The following is a 19,030-nucleotide window of genomic DNA, read 5'->3' as shown; positions in this document are numbered from 1 at the left end:
AAACAATGCGAGGCAGGGCCTGGGAATATTGGAAGCAGGGAGTCCTGTAGGAGACTGCCCATCCCCATTGGTGGGATGGTGCATGTAACATGGTTAATTGGTAGTAGAAGCTTTGTTCATTTCCAGACCATCTTCTCTACTTGACAAGCGTGCTGGGTGAAAGAAGCACAGACCCATCCTCAATGGGGGGGCTCATGGTTGGTGGGGGAGGCACTGAGACTCACCTGCTTGGACAAAATCTCATCTCTAGGAGCCTGCTTTTCCTCCCTTGTGATATTCACAGGAGGATTTAGGGAGGCAGCATCAGGCAACCGTGCGCCTGGGGCACCTGGCCCAGAATGATGCCCATAAATTTAGGAGGGTCATCTGAGCAGAGGCCGAGTTAGATCTCTGTAGGACCTGAGAGGAGGTCCTGGAAGGCTTCCTGGAGAAAGGCCTTGGGGCTGACTGGAGACGGGCATGCCAGGTTTCCAGTGTCTGGCAAGGGATGAGTGTGGAGCGCAGCTGCGATCTGCGATCGGCCAAGAGTTCCCCCGAGAAACGCTGCCCTGACATGCACCGGGGTCCCGGGCGACACTGCCCGGCAGCCGGCCTTCCCCGGGGCGCAGACTCTCGGCAGGGGAGGTCGACGGCCTGCGGCGTAGACCGGGAAGGCGGGGCTGGAGGGGGCGGGCCCGGGCCCGGCGTCCCTCCCGCCCGGAAGCGCGCGGGCGGGAATCCCGGCGCGGAACGGCTGGCTCTCCGGACGCGCTCAGCCTGGAGCCCAGGTATAGGCGCCCGAGGCGGCGGGAAGTTTTCTGCGGAGAGGGCAGGGCTGCGGAACCCTAAATACTCCCTGCACCGCCTCCTCCAGCGGACGGAGGGGTGAACTGGAATGGCGGTGGGAGAGCCTCCTCCCGTGGCTGCTAAGTGGAGTCTGTGCCTAGGATCACTGGCTTCCTCCCTCACTGCTCCAACGTTCTGGGATCTTGGGCCCCCCCAGAGCTGATGGGTGTGAAGGTTGAAGGCGGGCTCTCGGGTTGGCACAGCTTGTCATCCCAGCGACTCGGGAGGCTGAGGAAAAAGGATTGCAAGTTGAAGGCCATCCTGAGCAACTTAAAAAAATAAGTAAATAGAAAGGGGTTAGGATGTAGCTCAGTAGTAGAACATCCCTGGGGTCAGTCCATAGTATCACAAGTAAATGAATTAAGGAACATGGGCTCTTATCACCAGAGCAGGGGGACAGCCTGGGTGACTTGTCAGGCCTAGGTGGTCACCTGGCCAGATTTCAGAATTAGAGAGTGGTACCTCACTCCTCTTCCTCCTTCAGTGGGCTCCCCTGTGCGGGGAGGGTCACTCTGTCCAGCTCAAGGGCTCCCCATCCCTAGCCAGGGTCCCCGTTCCCCTGATGGGGAGGAGGGGCCCAGCCCCCACTCCTGCCTATTCCTCCCTCTGCTTCTAGCAGCCTCCTTGGGCCCTGTCTGAGCAGGTCTGCCTGGCAAGCTGGGACATGTCTGGCCCCCAAGGACCATCCCTGAGTGATGGCTGCAGCGGCGGAGGGGCTGGAGTCCAGAGAAGCTGCAGCTGCCTCAAAAGATGCTCCAAGACCTGCTGTGGAGTCTGTGGATGCAGGACCTGGGGCACCTCCCTTCCTGGCTGGGAATCGGCTGAATTTGGACCTGTACCCCGAGGGCTGCCACCAGCTGCTGCACCTGTGTGCCCAGCACCACCAGCAGCTGCTGCAGGTAGAGTTCTTACGGCTGAGCACCCACGAGGACCCTCAACTGCTGGAAGCCACCCTGGCCCAGGTGCCGGGGAACCTGCCACACCTCCGCTCCTTGGTCCTCAAAGGTAAGCCCCCTTGTTCTTGATCCTGTCCCATCTCTAGCTCTGCCCTGCTTCTTGGTCCTCAGAGGCAACCCTGGTCCCAGCTGCAGTTACAGGCTTCTCATCCTTCTGTCCTCAGCCCCTTCACCTTCCTCCCAGTGTAAAGTGGGCTGGGCCTTTGTCCCCAGCTCTGGGCCTAGAGTTGCCCATGGTGCCTCTCCAAAGACCCCAGATGTCCCTGGGTAGGTTGGGCCAAACTGTCAGTTGCCGTTGCTGATGGTTTCATCTTTTCTTCCCATCTTCCTTTCAGTGTCTCTGGGTTTAGCAGGCAGGTCTGTGCCTTTCATCAAGTGGCTTTCTCTGCCTAGCAGGGCTGACTGGGTGGTTCTAAGGGCTACATCTGCTTCTACCACTTCCAGGAGGGCAACATCGGGGTGCCCTGGGTGCCTGCCTCCAGGGTACCCTGACCACATTGCCCACTGGCCTGAGTGCCTTGGCCCACCTGGTCCACCTAGACCTGAGCTTCAACAAACTGGAGACACTGCCAGCCTGTGTCCCTCAGCTGCGCAGCCTGGACACGCTCCTTCTCTCTCATAACCGTCTGTCAGTGCTCCCTGAGACCCTGGGTGCTCTCCATGTTCTCACCTTCCTCACTGTGACACACAACTGCCTGCAAAAGCTGCCCCCAGCACTGGGGGCCCTGTCTGCCCTGCAGCAACTTGATCTCTCAGAGAACCTTCTGGACACACTTCCTCCTGAGATTGGAGGCCTGAGCAACCTCACTGAACTCAACCTGGCTTCCAACCGGCTGCAGAGCCTCCCTGTCTCCCTTGGTGAGTAGCAGCGGCATCCATGACTTGGCTCACTAGTCCAAGAAGTAGCACCCCTACCCATTTCTTCCCTGCAGGCTTGGGCTGTGGCCCCTCTCCTCTTCCACAGGAGACCCTGCACCCACAGGCTTTCCTGCCTTTTAGCTTTCACTCCTCCCAGGCTGACCTGGGCAGCCTTGTCTACCAAGAGGTGGACCTGTAACAGCTTCCCTGGGGCTGTGGCGTGAGTGTCCTATTGTAGAGCCCCAGGGCCAGAGGTGGCCCTGAGTGGTCCTCTGCCCAACCTGAGTCAGCACCTGCTGCAGTGGGGCTGCGGTCCCTGCAGCTCCTTGTTTTGCACAGCAACTTCCTGACCTCAGTGCCTGCTGGTCTGGCCCATCTCCCACTGCTCACTCGGCTTGACCTGAGGGACAACCAGCTCCGGCACCTGCCTCCTGAGCTACTAGATGCACCCTTTGTGCGCTTACAGGGGAACCCCCTGGGTGAGGCCTCACCAGATTCTCTGAGTCCTCCAGGTAGGCTTGGTGTAGGGATGAGCCAGGCAGAGAGGACACAGGTACATTGCTGTCCTGATGACTCATCTGTCCTTTGTGCAGGCACACCCCAAGTTCTTGAAATGCCGAAACTGTACCTGACCTCAGATTTGGACAGGTATGAAGTGGGAAAGGAGGGCTAAAGGAGATCTGTCCACCCTGTCACCCAGGCTATTCTGGATACTTTGCCTGTGTGTCAGGAGTCCTAGGGAGCCAGGCTCTGACACAGATCTTGTGTCTGACCCCACACCCCTTTCCTCACTCAGCTTCCCTGTGACCCCCCAAGGCTGTTCTGTAACTCTGGCCTGTGGCGTCCGCCTGCGGTTCCCAGCGGGGGCCACCACTACCCCCATCACTATCCACTATCGACTGTGGCTGCCGGAACCAGCACTCGTCTCCTTGGGCCCTCATGACTCCCTGCTCAGCGGTGTCCTGGAGCTGTGGCCCCATGGGGTGGCTTTTCAGCAGGCATGGCCAGGGTAGTGGGGGGGCAGGTTTGGAGGCCACAGGCCTGGCCCCAGCCCTCACACCACCATTGCCTGGCAGGATGTGAGCCTGTGGCTGCTCTTTGTCCCCCCACGGGCCCGTCGTTGCCATGAGGTAGTGGTCAGAACCCGCAGGGACAATAGCTGGAGTGACCTGGAGACCCACCTAGAGGAAGAGGCACCCAAGGTGAGGCTGCCCAGGCCTTTGGGTGAGGGGAGGCAGGGAGTGGCATCTCTGCCTTGACTCTCTTCCCCTGATCTGTCCCCCTTGTGTGTCCCAGCGGCTCTGGGCTCGCTGCCAGGTGCCCCACTTCTCATGGTTCCTTGTGGTTTTGCGCCCTGTATCCAATGCCTGCCTGGTACCTCCAGAGGGGACACTGCTGTGCTCTTCAGGTCATCCTGGGGTCAAGGTCACCTTCCCCCCTGGGGCCACCGAGGAGCCTCGTCATGTCTCCATGCAGGTATAGCCAGCGTAGCACCAAGGGTATCAGGTGACAGCATGGCGCCCAGGCAGGTGCTCAGATGGCTGTCTGCACAGGTGGTGCACATGGCTGGCCGAGAGTTGCGCGCCCTTCTAGGGGAGCCAGAGGCTGCGGTGAGCCCCCTGCTATGCCTCTCACAGAGTGGTCCCCCCAGCTTCCTCCAGCCAGTTACGGTGCAGCTACCCCTGCCCCCTGGTGTCACAGGTGAGAGGTCACTGTGCCATTGGGAAGAGGAGACAATGCTTGGAAGGGCCAGCTAGAGACCTCAGCCTGCTGCCCTTTCCTGTCTAGGCTTCAGCCTGGACCACTCCCGCCTGCACCTGCTGTACTGGGCCCCTCCTGCAGCCACCTGGGATGACATCACGGCTCAGGTGGTGCTGGAGCTCACTCATCTGTATGCACGCTTCCAGGTCACACATTTCTCCTGGTCAGTGCTCGCTAGGTCCCCCTCCCTGCCCTCCCCCAGTCTGGTCTGCACAGTGCATCTCACCACTGACCCTCCCAGGTACTGGCTCTGGTACACCACCAAGACCTGTGTGGGGGGCCTGGCGCGGAAGGCCTGGGAGCGGCTACGGCTGCACCAAGTCAACCTCATTGCCCTGCAAAGGCGCCGGGACCCCGAGCAGGTCCTGCTGCAGTGCCTGCCCCGAAACAAGGTGGGGATGGCAGGAGGGCAGCAGGGAGACCAAACCCTGGGGGGGAGCATTGAGCTTGGGGTCTAAACTACGGGGGTGTCCCTGCAGGTGGATGCCACCCTGCGCCGGCTGCTGGAGCGCTATCGAGGGCCCGAGCCCTCTGACACTGTGGAGATGTTTGAGGGCGAGAAGTTCTTTGCTGCCTTCGAGCGAGGCATTGACGTGGATGCTGGTAAGTCTCCCTCCCCAGGAGGGCCTGGGGTCTGCCCTCCCGCCTGCCCTGCTGAGCCTGTCTCGTGCCCCAGACCGCCCAGACTGTGTGGAGGGCAGGGTCTGCTTTGTGTTCTACTCTCACCTGAAGAACGTGAAGGAAGTGTACATCACCACAGCTCTGGATCGGGAGGCTCAGGCGGTGCGAGGCCAGGTGGGCCAACAGGGTAGGAGACCCAGGTCACCTGGGCAGAGGCCAGAGGTCTGAAACTCATCTGATCTCTCCTCAGGTGTCCTTTTATCGGGGCTCAGTGCCTGTGGAGGTACCCCAAGAGGCTGAGGCTGCCCGGCAGAGGAAGGGTGCAGATGCCCTCTGGATGGCCACTCTGCCTATCAAGCTGCCGGTGCGGCTGGGGAGCAGTGGGTGTGGGGAGGGACAGAGTCCTGGGAGTAACCAGGGATGTAAGGGTGGGGTCAGGGCTCACTGTTCTGCTCCTTCTGACAGAGACTTCAGGGGCTCAAGGGTCACGGGAAGGGGGCCAGGCTTTCCCTGGCACCCCTGAACCTGGGCGACGCTGAGACTGGCTTTCTGACTCAGAGCAACCTGCTGAGTGTGGCTGGGCGCCTGGGTCCCGACTGGCCAGCCGTGGCCCTGCACTTGGGCATGCCCTACCGAGAGCTGCAGCGCATCCGGCATGAGTTCCGGTGAGCCTCCCACTGAAGCCCATGCAGCCTCAGGGCCAGGCCCTGACTACCAAGTTGTTCCTGCTTATTTCTGGCAGAAGTTTCAAGGAGGCCGGGACAAGCTCCAGGCTGGAAAGGGAGGGTTTGGCCACAACTGGCCCACGGAGCAAGGAACCCTTTATGAGGGTCTGTGACCCCCTTGATCACTACCCCCCTTCTCCAAGGGACGACCTGGACGGGCAAATCCGCCACATGCTCTTCTCCTGGGCAGAGCGCCAGGCTGGGCAGCCAGGGGCTGTGGAGCTCTTGCTGCAGGCCCTGGAGCAGAGCGACCGGCAGGATGTGGCTGAAGAAGTACGGGCCATCTTGGAGCTCGGCCGCCACAAGTACCAGGACAGCATCCGCCGTACGGGCCTGGCTGCAGAGGACTCTGCTCTGCCAGGCACATCAGCCTCACAGTCCACAGAGCCTGCCCAGGCCTAAGCCCAGCAGGCTCTGGACATTGGCCTGGCCCCTGGCAGAGCTCGACCTTCAAGTCTCTCCCCTGTCTGGGGGCGATGTAAACCTGTACTGTTCCATCTACCATCTCAGAGCTTGGCTGGTCCATCAGGTGGAGAGGCAGTTGGAGGGAAGGCAGGGCCAGGCTATCTGAGGCCCAGCCTCTACTGGGAGGGGGTTCTGTATGCCCAGTCTTCCCATGGCCTTTGCTCCTGCCCCTCCCTCAGACCATGCCTGTTGCCTGTGGTCCTGATCTTCCCAGAAGTGGAGAGGAGCTGACTCTACAAAGTAACGATTCTATCAGAGATGGATACAAAGTCACCTGTGTGGTTTTGTGATTGTGCATCCACCAAGCCCACCAGCCTTGGCAGGCTTATTCCTGGCTGAGCTGGGAACCCCCTCCTCCCCCAGGATGCCCTCATCCACCGTGCTCCCTGCCACCTAATCAGACATGGGTCATTGTTCTTAAAGGGCCCTGGGGACGCGCAGAATCCCAGCTTTGCCGTTCTACTTGCAGGGAGGGGTGGTCTTGGGCTAGGACTGTGGCCTGGCTGGGCGCAGTGGCCATGGCGGCCGGGAGGGGGAGCCGCAGCCCGAGAGCCAGCCCCGGCCTGGGGGCGGAGCGCGCGTGGCGCAGAGCGGACGCGCCTCCCTGCCTAGGTGCAGGCCGGGTGCGCGGCACAGCGGGGAGGCGAGCGCGGCGGAGTGCGGTGAGTGCCCGGAGGGTGGGTCTCGTGGTCGCCCACCTGAGCGCAACTGGGCTGCGAGGACAGAGGGTGTCAGAGTGGCTGGGTGAGGTGACAGCTGCCCGGACAAGGCGGCCCCGGTAGGGCCCAGCCCGGCGGATGCTCGGATCCACCATCGCCAGGGTGTGGGAGGCCGTGCTCGGCCCCGCGGTTCCGGGCGCGCTCCCTGTGCACACGAGTCCACGTGTCCCCGCGGGGTGAAAGTCTAAGCTGGAGCCCCGGAAGGAGGAGCCAGGCTGTGGGGGGCAAACACATGGGACCTCACGGATCTTGCGTGCACATGTAAATGGCCAGAATCCGGGTCATCAAGGCCAGCTGAACCCCAGCTACGGAGCAGGGTCTGAGCTTGCCTGGATCACAGCATGCAGCCTCCAACCCGGTCCTCCTTTGTCCCGGGTTGGTGTACTTCACAATTGGAGACCCTTTCAGGGCCCTTCCAGCCAGCAGAACAGAAAGACCCTCCCAAGAGGAAGGCTGGGGGAAGTTGAACCGGTTCCCACTCTTGAACCTTGGCCCCATAGCCTTTCTCAGGGGTAGGGGAAGCTGGGCAGCTTCATTAGGGAGATTTCACCCCTGTGGGTCAGGGAAGAAGCAGTGTGGTCCTGCAGGGCATGGGGGTGGCTTTTGTATGCTCCCTTGCTATCAGGCTGCCTGCAGCCTCGGGTACCTGACTGGAAAGTTGGGGTGGCCAGACTTGGCTCTGGTGCCTCAGGCCTGGCTGGGCTGCCAGGTTTCTGTGGCAACAGGGAAGGTGCTGGGGGTGGGACCTTGACTGACAGCTGTCTCAGGCAGGGTGGAACCAAGGAGTGAAGACAGAAAAGGGGGGGGGGGTCGGTCCAGAGCCCCCTCCCAGTGCCAGTTTTTCCCAGGCAGAGCCCCTCACTGTCAGCTCAGTAGCTCCTCCCTGATGATCTGGCCTGCACTGCATGGTGTAGGGCACAGGGCTGACTCAGCCCTTGGGATGCGGGGGCCTGTGTCACTCTTCCCCTCCCCACTCCAGTTGGGTTGTCAGACTCTGGCACCCCAACACCCAGGTGTGCCTCCTGAGGTAGGATCTGGGGAGGAAAGGGGTTGCTCAGGGAGGCTGGGTGGGCTCACTCCATCCTGGAGGAAGGGCAGGGGCTCCTAGGAAGAGTTGAGGCTAGCAACAGGGTGAGCTGGCTGTGGCCAGTCTATACCTGGAGGGGGTGGGGAGGGGTACAGAGGAGTCAGGCTGAAGTTCAGAGGTCAAGAACTGGGCTGAGAGAGGTAGTTCACCACTGAGGTTCTGGGTGTGCCGGTGGTGACCAGAGCAGTGTTGGGAGTGTCAGCTTCCATGCCCTCTGGACCTGCCAGGTAAGCAGGGCCTGTGGAGGGCATCCAGTGACCTCTGAGACCCAGGCACCCTTCCCTGCCCTTGCCAGTGGACGGGCATGCCTTCCTGAATCCCACTGTCAGGTCCACTGACGTTCACCTGCCTCAACAGACACACCACAGCTGAGCGTGTGCTGACACCTCTCCACAGGGTACACCTGCAGGTGCATGAAGGGTGCCGGGGCACAGAGCACCCCAGCCCTTGGGGTTCCAGAACCCTAGACAGATCCTGGTTCATCTCACAGGAACCCGCCCAGCCAGCCTGTGTCAGACCCCCTTGTCACCCAGTCCAAGCCAGCCCTGCTCCTGAAGCAGTCTCACCCCTTCTCTTCCCTTCTCCTGAAGCTGCAGGGATTCCCCAGCTTGCCCAAAGTGAAAGAGAAAGTCCCCCCCAGCCAGGCCCCGCCCCAGCCTGTGGCCAATCCCTAGGTCCCTTCCCTCCTCCCTTGGCTGGCAGCTCCTTATCTCCTCCCAGAGGCAGCTTGCTGGAGCCGTGGAGGAGCTCTCTGTGCACCTCAGGGGTAAGCAGGACCCAGCAGGTGGTGGGAGTGGTGGAGCTCAGGAGGCTGTGGACAGCCCAGCAAGGTGAAGGTCATGAGTCCTTGCCTGGCCCGAGGATATGAGCCAGCAGTATGACCCTGGGCAGCTGTGCTGGAGTATAAGCCAGCTGACCTCTGAGGAGAACTGGGGGAAACACAGAAAGTTGGAGCGGACAGACTCCAGGATGCCCTCCACAGTTCAGTTTTTATGGCCATGTCCCCCATGGTGCCCCTGAAGCTGACGCTTGTCTCCCGAGTCCTGCTGCTAGTGGGAGAGGCCCTTTTCTCCACAGCCCTAGAGGAGATGGGGTCCTAAAGTCCCCTGGGGGCTAGCCATTTCCCAGGCCACTCTCTCGTGCCTCTTGTTCCTGAGGCTCTCTGAGGTGCTGGTCAGCGAGTTCCTGTGTCTGGGAGTGAAACTCAGAGGTTGGAGAGGAGGGTGGGGAATGGGCTGGGTGTGGGTGGGCACTGTGCTTCCCTGAGGAGGAGACTCTGCAGTCCTGAGTGGGACTGTCATGGGGTTTGGGGGCTGTCCCTGGGATGGCCAAGTCCATCTGGGCAGCCATGAACTTCACCTAGGTGGGGGGTCCTAGGGTGAAGACCCCAGCCCCATCCTGAAGAGGGTAGGGGACAGCTGCCTCTGTTCAAAGCTGGGGAAATGGTCACCACAGTCGAGTCCAGGCTCAAGGTGCCACTGCTTCTCAGAGGTGCCTGGCCCTTTAAAAGCTGGAGCTTCCCCTTGTGCACGTGAGCATGAGTGTGTGCATTTGTGAGCTTGTGCCAGCCGGGAGACACTGTGAGGAGGGCACTGAGGGGGAACCAGGTGGCCTCGGGGAGGGGCCAGGTGGCACCACCTCCCCTCCTTCTGTTGTGCATCCTCAGGACATGTTAAGACTCCATTCCGGGGTGGGGGGTGGGGAGCTTGACGCAGAGCCTGAGATGGAGGGTGGGGGAAGCTGTTTCCCATGATGGGCCCCCCTCCTGATTCCTGTCCCCTCTTTTTTCCCAGGCAGAAGTGGTGGCCATTGCCTTGAAGCCCCTGAACTGGAGGATCACCCCTGCCCTTGGTCCTACCCTCCATCGCAGCTGCCGCCCCCCTTCTCCTGTCACCACCTCCACCTCCTGGCGTCCACCTGTCCTGCTCCTGCCCGGGTGTGCTTGAGTTAAATGGCTGATAAACAGATCAGGTCAGACTTGACCCCACCCTGGGCTTCAGCCCTAGCCACACACCCCCACCACAGGTGGAGGGAGTGTGTGCTGACCCTGGCCCTGCCTTCACAGCCTGCCAGCAAAGCTCATCAATGGCGGCATCGCTGGGCTGATTGGGGTCACCTGTGTGTTTCCCATCGACCTGGCCAAGACCAGGCTGCAGAGCCAGCAGAATGGCCAGCGCATGTACACGAGCATGTGAGTACGCCCCACCGGCAGTGTGTGCAGGCACGCAGGGAAGCTGTGCCTTGAGCCCTTTGCCATTTGATGGGGAACCGGGCAGGACAGCCTGGAGAGATCCCTTCTAGGCCAGGAGTCAGTGTGGAGGCTTTTGACTGGCCTCTCTCTTAGCCCTGGACACTCCAGGCTGGGCAGGAAAGGAGCTGGCCAGCATCTGCACTGGAGAACAGGGGTCGCCAGCTGGCCCCCAGCTCACCCCCTAACCCCTTTGGCTGCAGGTCTGACTGCCTTATCAAGACCATCCGCTCTGAGGGCTACTTCGGCATGTACCGGGGTGAGGCTTGGGATGGGCTGGGTCTGGGTGGCACCTCCCATGGCCTGGGCAGAGAGCATGGGCTGAGCAGTGTGGCTGAACCTGGGGTGTGTGTGGCAGGGGTTGTCTGGGGTGCTGCTGCTCCTGTGTGGAGGTCATTAGCCAAGCCCTGGGTGAGCGGGGGTGGGATGACCAAGAGCTGGATCTCTGGTAAATAGCAGTTCTCAGCCCCTGGCCTGGGCATTGCCCTCAGCCCCTCTGCCCCTCTGCTAGGACACTGCAGATGATCTGCCTCTCATGGCAGCTGCAGCTGGAGACTGGGGGCATTATGCAAAGCCGCTCAGGAAGCAATCCCAGCAGAGCTGGATTTGCCCAGATGCTGTGCAGCCCTGAGCCCTGCACTGAGATGGGCCGCCCATCCCCTAGCTTTGACCAATCCAGGCCACACACACCTGTGGACTGCCAGGGGGCCTGGATTCTCCGGTCTGATCCCCGGCACCTACAGCCGAGTAAGGCCAGTTCTTGCCGGAGTCAGACCCATGGAGTTGGAAGGGGAGGGAAGGGGCTAGAAGGAGGCTGCAGCACAGCCCAACCTGCTTGGTTGCTGCCTGCCTGGCACACACCAGCCTTAATGTGGGTGAGAGGGCAGAAGGCGGTGCCAGCAGTGCCTGGGGTGGGGCTTGGTTGACTAGGAGGCAAGTGTTGGCCCAGGGCCTCCCCAGCCCAGGCTGCTGAGCCTGTCCACCCCCACCAGGTCTTCCTATGTCTCCCCACCAGCCCCATCTGACCCCCAAATGTCCCCCAGGAGCCGCCGTGAACCTGACACTGGTCACCCCTGAGAAGGCCATCAAGCTGGCTGCCAATGACTTCTTTCGACACCAGCTCTCTAAGGATGGGTGAGAGGCTTGGCCTTCCTGCTGGCTCCTGGGGGGGTCAAGATCTGGGGCTTGGGGGCTGTGATGAAAGTCAGCCCCGCCAGCTGGCCCCTTTCTGACTTCTGTGACCTTGCAGGGTAGACTGACTAGCCTGTATGGGGAGACTCAAAGTGGACGCTGAGTCAGTGGCTGTTGGCCACCAGCCACTGATGGCTGGCAGGACTTGGGGGCATCAACCAGCTCCCCCATCACTGAAGAGTAGGGATGCAAGGGGGACCCCCTTTCAGAGTACTCAGAACCATAATTCTCATTTCTCTCTGTGAGAAGATGACCCCACTACCTTCCCCAGCCCCTGCCCTAGGAGCCATCTGTCTTTTGGGTTGGTGTCTGTGGTTGGAGGCCTGAGGCTAGGGACCGTATCCTCAGGGAGCCACATCTGCCTCCACCACCCACACCCCTTTCACACCAGCCTCCACAGGCAGCCTATTGGGCAGGCAGTTCCTGCACATCTCCTCATGGCAGGTGGCCTCTCCACTATAGGCAGAAGCTGACCCTGCCTAAGGAGATGCTGGCTGGCTGTGGGGCAGGCACCTGCCAGGTGATCGTGACCACCCCCATGGAGATGCTGAAGATCCAGCTGCAGGATGCAGGCCGCATCGGTGAGGAGCAAGGGATAGGGTCAGCAGCCAGGCCTGTCCCCTGCCTCACCATGCCAGGAGGAAGAGACCAAAGTCCCTTTTTCACCAGCTGCCCAGAAGAAGATGCTGGCTGCTCAGGCCCAGCTCTCGGCCCATGGGGCCACCCAGCCCTCAGTGGAGGCTCCTGCTGCTCCCCGGCCCACAGCCACCCAGTTAACCCGTGACCTGCTGCGGAACCATGGCGTTGCTGGCCTCTACAAGGGACTGGGGGCCACCCTGCTCAGGTGGGAGGGCTGGCGGGCGGGCTGGAGGAGGTAGAGGCCTACCTGCCCAGTCCCCCCTCTCCATAGGGACCACCCCTTCCATCCCTGCTTCCCCAGCCCCAAGGTCGGCTCCGCCCCTTCTCTGGGGAGGGTGGGGGGTGGCTACCCCTCTCCTTCCCCTCTTCCCCAGCCCAAGGTTGGCTCCACCCCTCCTCTCCGCAGGGATGTACCCTTCTCCATTGTGTACTTCCCTCTCTTTGCCAACCTGAACCAGCTGGGCCGCCCTGCCTCAGAGGAGAAGGCGCCCTTCTACGTGTCGTTCCTGGCCGGCTGTGTGGCTGGCAGTGCCGCAGCGGTGGCAGTTAACCCATGTGATGGTCAGAGCTCCCCTGGGCCCACGCTGGGGAGTGGGGCTGAGGGGGCAGGGAGCAGGCTTCAGGCTGACCCATATGTCCTCTGGCAGTGGTGAAGACTCGTCTACAGTCTCTCCAGCGAGGCGTTAATGAGGACACCTACTCTGGGTTTCTGGACTGCGCCAGGTGGGCCAGGCCCAAGGGGTGGGGGCTGGGGTGGGGGCTGGGCACCAGTTCTGACCCCCCCTCCCCCACAGGAAGATCTGGCAACACGAGGGTCCTTCTGCTTTCCTGAAGGGTGCCTACTGTCGTGCCCTGGTCATCGCCCCACTGTTTGGCATTGCTCAGGTGGTCTACTTCCTGGGAATCGCCGAGTCCCTGTTGGGGCTGCTGCAGGGCCCCCAGGCCTGAACCCAGCAGTTGCCCCTCCCCAGTCTGTTGGCTGTGGCCTGGGTTGGGTGCCAGCCCAGGATTGAGTGAGAGAAGGTCTCCCCAATCCTGCATGGCCAACAGGGGAGGCTGGGGTAGGGGAGCAGGGTCCACATGGGTGGTGCACACAGAGATCCCCATGGGGTTCTGCAGGCACAACTATTGGGATCAACATCTTATTTATGTAGAAAATGAAGAAATCTCTACATTCCTGGAGCCAGTCCCTGACCCAGCCTTGCCCTGGCCTGAGCACCCCCAGGGGCAGAGCTGGTCTCTGGGCTGGGGGCCCTCAGGCCTGGGCTGGGCAGGCTGGACCCTACCCCCCCAGGCCCCTGGCTCCTTTCTGAGGTTCTCCTAGTCTACAAAGGGGACCTGCACAAACCTATTTATTGAAACTGCTGCGCCCTCGTGGCCCTGCCTGTCCTTCCGTCCATGGTCCATCCCCTCTTGCTGCTCTCCTCTTGGCCAGGATTCCACTCTGCCTCTTCCCCACATAGCACTGGGGGTCCCAGGTGGGGAGCCACCATGAGTTCTGATTCCAGGACAAGCCCCCCTCCCCCTCCCACTGTGGGATCTTCTGGTGAGCCACTCAGTCCCACCCCAGGCCAGGCTCAGGGTCTCTGCTTGGGGGGTGGGGAGCAGGTTTGCCTGCCAGCCTTCTCATGGCCTGTGGGGAGGCTGCTGCCCCTCCCCATGTGGCCAGGCACCGTGTGCACCCCAGACCCTCTGCTGACCCCATACAAAATTTCTCCATCCTGTCTTCTGAGATCCCATCCCTGGAGGGGGTAGACAATAGGGCCAGTATAAAGCCTGGGGCACCTGCTCTGCTCATGGGAAAGGGGTGGAAGCTGCTGCCCCAGTCCTCCCAGGGTTTACCCTACTCTTTGGGCCTCTAGTTAAGGCCCCTGACCACATTGAGAAAGTCCCCCCTCCCAGCCCTGGAACCCTCTGTGTTGTGAACTGAGGCAGGCTCCCTATCCTGCCCCAGCCATGTGATTGTGTTGGTGACTGATCCTGATGTGCTGGTGCTGTGTCCCCAAAACCTAGCTCCCTCTGTGGAGGCCCCTTCCCAGTGACACTACCTGGGCTCAGGTCTGGGCCCCCAGTTCACGGTTGCTCCTGGGAGCTCCCTCCCATCATGTCTGTACCTTGAAAGCTGCTGCTGCTGCTTACAGAATTATATTTTTTTTTCTTTTGAAGAGTTTTAAGGAGTTGTAACTTTTTGTGTCTTGTCACGTAAAAGGGTAAATAAATATTCTAAATAGAACTCTCCTTTCTGGAAGTCTTTTTGGTGATGGGGCGGGAAGGGCAGTCCTCGCCTCCCCAGGCAGACGTAGGTCTGCCCATCCCACCTGCCTAGGGGAACCCAGGAAGAGGGGCCGGCGAGGCCTCCCCACTGCCCCGAGATGTGGATGGGGTACAGGAAATTAGCCTGGGCACCTCTCCTCGCTGACCCTGGGCTCCGGGTCGAGAGCACAGCTGGGTTAGGGACCCCAGAGTTCCTAGCGGGCGTGCCGAGCACGGGGCGGAGCCCTGATGACGTGGCTGCAGTCGCTGCTGCCCGCCCCGCCCGGCGCTGGTCCTTGCGTCCTGAGCCCAGAGCAGTGCATTGTGGGAAACTCCTGGGCTCTCCGACGCTGCGTCCGCAGCCGCCACCCGCTGTCGTCCCGCGGAGGGAGCGCTCAGGGCCGAGCCAGGAACCCGACCAACTGCGTAAGGCGGTAGGCTCTGGCTTTGGGTGGGTGGAATGGGGCGCTGGGTCTGGTGGGCAAGCAACGGTGCCCTGGCCTTGAAGGTCACTGGGATTGCGCGCAAACCCCTTGCTCTCCCGGGATCAGCAGCTCCGGGGAGGCAGTCAAGGGGACATAAGTGCGAGCCGAAAATAATGAGGGGAAGTCAATTTTCTGCCCTTTACAAAGGATGCCCAGCAGCTAGGCCCCCTCCAGCAGCTGGGCCCCCTCCAGAACTCCAGATGTGGGAGGGGCAAGGGTTTCTTAAAAGTGGAGCAGCTGCCCGGCCTCTCACCGGGACATGCCATCCTGCGCTTGACATTCAGGTGACCTTCAGTGTGGTCACTGGGCCTGGTGGGGATGGGGAACCTGTGCTGAGCCTCCCAAACTGGCTCTCCTTTTCGGCGGGGCACTTCTCATCCTTTCAGGGTGAGGCAGGAAGGTGGCTCCGGGTCTTGGGGCCGGGAGCTCTCTCCCCAGCCAGACATTGACAAACTGGGCAAGTCCTTTCCTACAGCACAGGCCCCCAGGGCTCATGCCAGAGGACTCTCTGCCCCCAGAGGCAAGCACTGCTTTAGGCTCAACAAGGACTTCTTACCCTTGAGCTAAGCCCAGTATAAAGAGAAGGCACCAGAAGCTGGCAGGGGCAGATGGCCACCAGGAGGCACAGCCTGTGGTTGCCTCTGGGAGAGAGACCTTGGCTTTATCACATCAGGTCCTTGTAGTCTAAAGGCCTTGAGCCAATTCCCCACCTGACAGCTGCCTGGGAGCCCAGACTTCCTTCATGTGGACCCTGGCCAGGCGCCCCAGCATCCCCTTTGTGAAACAGCAGTGCCTGCTGAGAGGTCATGTGTTAGGACTCAGTGCTGTCCCTGCCACCAGGACTCCATCTTCCCTCCTGGACCAAATGCTCCCCTTCCTGTCCTCAGGGCTGGATTCTCCCTTCCCCCAGGGCTTTTCTACCTGTGACCAATGGGATGGACACAACATGTCCCTGGCAAGACATGTTTACCAACGAGGATCTCACTGGCCCCTCCTTGCCCCATCTGGACTCAGTCCACATCCCTGCCTCAGTGGCTGGAGGGGCTTCTCTGGGAGTGACTGGGAGTAGAGAGAGACCAGGCCTTGGGAGGAGGGTCTGAAGCCCACAGGAGGCTCTTAGGTTGAGGCTTCTGGGGAGTCCAAGGTCCTGAGAAGTCCCCAGGGGTCAAGGTAGTGAGGGCTACCCAGGAGGGGACCTCATCTGTTCCTTGCCACAGCCTGGCTTGTGTCTCCCTCCAGGCCCATATAATGCCCAGGGGCAGGCTGTCCTGAGACACTGTGGTCTGGACACTGCCTGTCCCACTCGCCCCCACCCAGCTGCCAGCACCACCTGCCATGGAGTCCAGGGGAAAATCGGCCAGCAGCCCCAAGCCAGACACCAAGGTGCCTCAGGCCACTGCTGAGGCCAAGGCCACTCCGGCTGCGGATGGGAAAGCCCCTTTGACCAAGCCCATGAAGAAGGAGGCCCAAGCAGAGAAGCAGGAGCAGCCGGCAGCCCCCGTCCCGGCTCCTGCCAAGAAGACCTCAGCCAAGGCAGACCCTGCCCTTCTCAACAACCACAGCAACCTGAAGCCGGCCCCCACAGCAACCACGGCCCCCAGCAGTCCTGACGCAGCCCCAGAGCTCAAGGGTCCTGGGGATGGAGCAGAGGAGGAGTCTGCTGCTGGAGGGCCAGAGGGCCGAGGTCCATGGCCCTGTGAGAACTTGACCCCCTTGCTGGTGGCTGGGGGTGTGGCTGTGGCAGCTGTGGCCCTGATTCTTGGTGTGGCCTTCCTGGCCCGGAAAAAATGATGCCTGATGTCCAGGTGGGGGCACAGAGCCACCTTCTGTGCAGCCCTGGGAGTCCACTGCATGCGAATCCTCACAGACCTATCTACACACATCACATATATGTATCGATATACACAGATGCCCTACACATAATCACAGCAGGAGAGATGGACAGCCCACCATCAGAGAACAGGGCCTACCTCTGAGCCCAGCACACTCCTTTCAGGCTCCAGGGCAGAAGCAGCCTGGGCTCTGGGGCTTATAGGGCAGGGAAGGTGGAACTCCAACATTGGGTAGAGGACTTGGCCTGGGACAGGCAGCTGGGAGCAGTGAGGAAGACCAGTTGGTGGAGTGGGCTGGACTTTGTGGGGACATCAAAGGACATGGCTATTTCACTCTCCCCACTTCTGCTCCGTGTACTGCTGAGGGGTCTGATGTAGGTACTGACATGACGTGGGTGGTCACAGCTGCAGAGCCACCTCTGCCCACTGCCTGCCTCATGCCCTGGCTGGGAGAAGATAGGGTTGGTCTTGGGAAGTGCTCCCCAAAGTTTGCTTTCTCCAGCTTGTGCCCCAGGGAAGCCCAAGGCTGGGACCACCATACTTCCTGTCCACTTCCTGCTCAGTAGGACAGTTATCCTGGGGAGTGGCTGACAGCCTGGCAGAGAGCTGGGGGGACATTGAGAACCCCATTCCACATCTGTGTCTGCCCAATACCCCCAGCAGACTGCCGGTCCCACCTGCACCCAGTGTCCCAAGTCTGAAGCGTATACATGCAATAACAGAGTAGAGCCACTTGGGGTGACATCACCCACCTCACTGCCCCTCCTCACCATTTCTGGTACCAGCCTTTCCCCACGCAGTGACAGTTGGCAGGCTTCCAGAAGGTAGCAGTGGGCACTGTGGTTACACTGCCCTCACCTGGCCAGCAGCTGCAGGAACGCTGGGCCTGAGTGGAGGCTGAGTCTGGAATAAACTCTGTTGTCTGAGGGCTGGGTTGGCATCCTCACCTGTGTGCGCCTGGGAGGGGCAGAAGTAGACCCGCGCCCTGGGCTTTCCAGATCAGGTAGGAAGTCCCCGGCCCCCTGCTAGGCCCTGCCTGCTACCTTCTACCCTTGGTCCTAGTGGGCTCTACCCACAGCCCCACCCAGACCCTGCCCCATCCCGGATACCCTGACTCCAGATGGACAGCTAAGTGTTTGGACTGCTGGCCACAGTCCTTTCTGCAGTGAGCCCCCATATCCCTGGAGGAGTGCAGAAGAGGCCTCGGGAGGCTTACTCTCCATCTTCTGGCCACCTCTGTCCACAGCCCTGAGCCCACTCTGACCTGTGTATACTGGTGGGAGCTGCCCATGGTCCAGCTGCAGGTGATGCTGGGCCCCAAGTGCTCTTTGGGCTCCATCAGCCTGGGCCCCTTGGCCCCACCACAGAGGCAGCTCCACAAGACTTTTTTGAACCGGTTTGGGGAAACACAGCTGTCTCTTCCTCCTGGCCCTGCAGGTACCCACCCTCTCCAGAGCAGCAGACCTATTCACGCAGCCACATCCCAGGCAACTCTGTACCATAGGGTATGGTGGGGATGGGGCACCTGTACCAGGGACCTGCCACCCTGGCCCAGAGCCATCCCTGTAGTCTCCTCCTACCACCACCTGCACTCTGGCTCTTCCTCCAACCCAGGAGCCCCGATGCTCACACGGTAGCTTTCAGCTTACCTGCCCCACAAGTCCCAGGCTGCACTATGCCCAGAAACCACCCCCACCCCCGTCCCTGCACTTGCACCTTCAGACAGGCAAGTACTTTCCGACACTTCAGGAGGCAGCAGAGGTGACTGCAGATAGGCCCAGTCCTAGGCTGGCCACGGGGTAGTCCTTGAAGGCTGCCACTCCTTTTTCTCATTGTTCTCTGTCAAAGAGCATTTAGGTCATAAAGCCTGGAAGGGCCTGGGTCTGGAATCTCCCCCAAAGATCTTGTATTAAAGGACTGATGCCCCCTGTGGCACTATCAGAGGCAGGTTTCATGCGAGGCCTGCAGGTCAGGGGAGGGGGCAGTGGGATCAGTAGCTCTCTACTCTTGCTGAGGCCAGCAGTTTTGCTCTGCCCTGCGTGCCCACAGCCATGTGCTGTCCTGACTCAGGCCCACAAGCAACAGGGCAGCTGACCGTGAACTGAAACCTCTGAAACTGCAAGCCAAATACACATTTCTTTCTTTTTTGGGGGGGGGTGGGAGGGTACCAAAGATTGATCCCAGGGGCCCTTTACAAGCACTGAGCCACACCCTATTCCTTTTTTCATTTTCTGAGATAGCACCTTGCTAAGTTGTGTGGGGCCTCATTAAATTGCCCAGGCTGGCCCAGAACTTGCAATCCTCCTGTGTCAGCCTCCCGAGTTGCTAGGATTAAGGGTGTACACCACGGTGCCTGGGCAAATAA

General features: G+C 60.8%; 3 protein-coding genes across 20 annotated transcripts; all 3 read left to right on the top strand.

The window, feature by feature from the left end:
• The first annotated feature begins 681 nt into the window (after window positions 1-681).
• Pidd1 (p53-induced death domain protein 1) lies at window positions 682-6,484 on the top strand. 7 transcript variants are annotated; one of them, XM_027953615.2, is made up of 16 exons: window positions 682-767; window positions 1,442-1,830; window positions 2,226-2,639; window positions 2,942-3,151; window positions 3,233-3,287; window positions 3,436-3,637; window positions 3,716-3,841; window positions 3,936-4,115; window positions 4,193-4,340; window positions 4,428-4,563; window positions 4,642-4,792; window positions 4,880-5,003; window positions 5,077-5,195; window positions 5,272-5,385; window positions 5,487-5,686; window positions 5,890-6,484. In XM_027953615.2, exons 2-16 carry the CDS (start codon window positions 1,521-1,523, stop codon window positions 6,146-6,148), a joined length of 2,748 nt encoding a protein of 915 aa, XP_027809416.2. In that variant the 5' UTR covers window positions 682-767; window positions 1,442-1,520; the 3' UTR covers window positions 6,149-6,484. The 7 variants fall into 7 exon arrangements, with proteins under 7 accessions (XP_027809416.2, XP_027809420.2, XP_027809421.2 ...); XM_027953619.2 differs by having other exon boundaries at window positions 5,937-6,116; XM_027953616.2 differs by having other exon boundaries at window positions 687-767; window positions 1,445-1,830.
• A 306-nt stretch (window positions 6,485-6,790) lies between these two features.
• On the top strand, window positions 6,791-14,328 carry Slc25a22 (solute carrier family 25 member 22). 10 transcript variants are annotated; one of them, XM_027953605.3, is made up of 10 exons: window positions 6,791-6,873; window positions 9,811-9,988; window positions 10,083-10,208; window positions 10,469-10,524; window positions 11,309-11,399; window positions 11,919-12,037; window positions 12,126-12,300; window positions 12,502-12,656; window positions 12,743-12,818; window positions 12,890-14,328. In XM_027953605.3, the coding sequence occupies exons 2-10, from the start codon at window positions 9,969-9,971 to the stop codon at window positions 13,041-13,043; spliced, it is 972 nt and encodes a 323-aa protein (XP_027809406.2). In that variant the 5' UTR covers window positions 6,791-6,873; window positions 9,811-9,968; the 3' UTR covers window positions 13,044-14,328. The 10 variants fall into 10 exon arrangements, with proteins under 10 accessions (XP_027809406.2, XP_027809408.2, XP_071471999.1 ...); XM_027953607.3 differs by having other exon boundaries at window positions 6,800-6,873; window positions 9,815-9,988; XM_071615898.1 differs by lacking the exon at window positions 6,791-6,873 and adding an exon at window positions 8,192-8,783 and having other exon boundaries at window positions 9,815-9,988.
• Window positions 14,329-14,683: 355 nt separating this feature from the next.
• Window positions 14,684-17,591, top strand: Cend1 (cell cycle exit and neuronal differentiation 1). Of its 3 annotated transcripts, none has more exons than XM_071617014.1 (2): window positions 14,684-14,774; window positions 16,073-17,591. In XM_071617014.1, exon 2 carries the CDS (start codon window positions 16,169-16,171, stop codon window positions 16,622-16,624), a length of 456 nt encoding a protein of 151 aa, XP_071473115.1. In that variant the 5' UTR covers window positions 14,684-14,774; window positions 16,073-16,168; the 3' UTR covers window positions 16,625-17,591. The 3 variants fall into 3 exon arrangements, with proteins under 3 accessions (XP_071473115.1, XP_071473116.1, XP_027809426.2); XM_071617015.1 differs by having other exon boundaries at window positions 14,687-14,782; window positions 16,151-17,591; XM_027953625.2 differs by having other exon boundaries at window positions 14,687-14,782.
• The last annotated feature ends 1,439 nt before the right edge of the window (window positions 17,592-19,030 follow it).

The sequence above is a fragment of the Marmota flaviventris genome, chromosome 9 (assembly GCF_047511675.1).
Source record: "Marmota flaviventris isolate mMarFla1 chromosome 9, mMarFla1.hap1, whole genome shotgun sequence".
NCBI lineage: Eukaryota > Metazoa > Chordata > Mammalia > Rodentia > Sciuridae > Marmota > Marmota flaviventris.
This window is presented reverse-complemented; position numbering and strand designations above follow the sequence as displayed.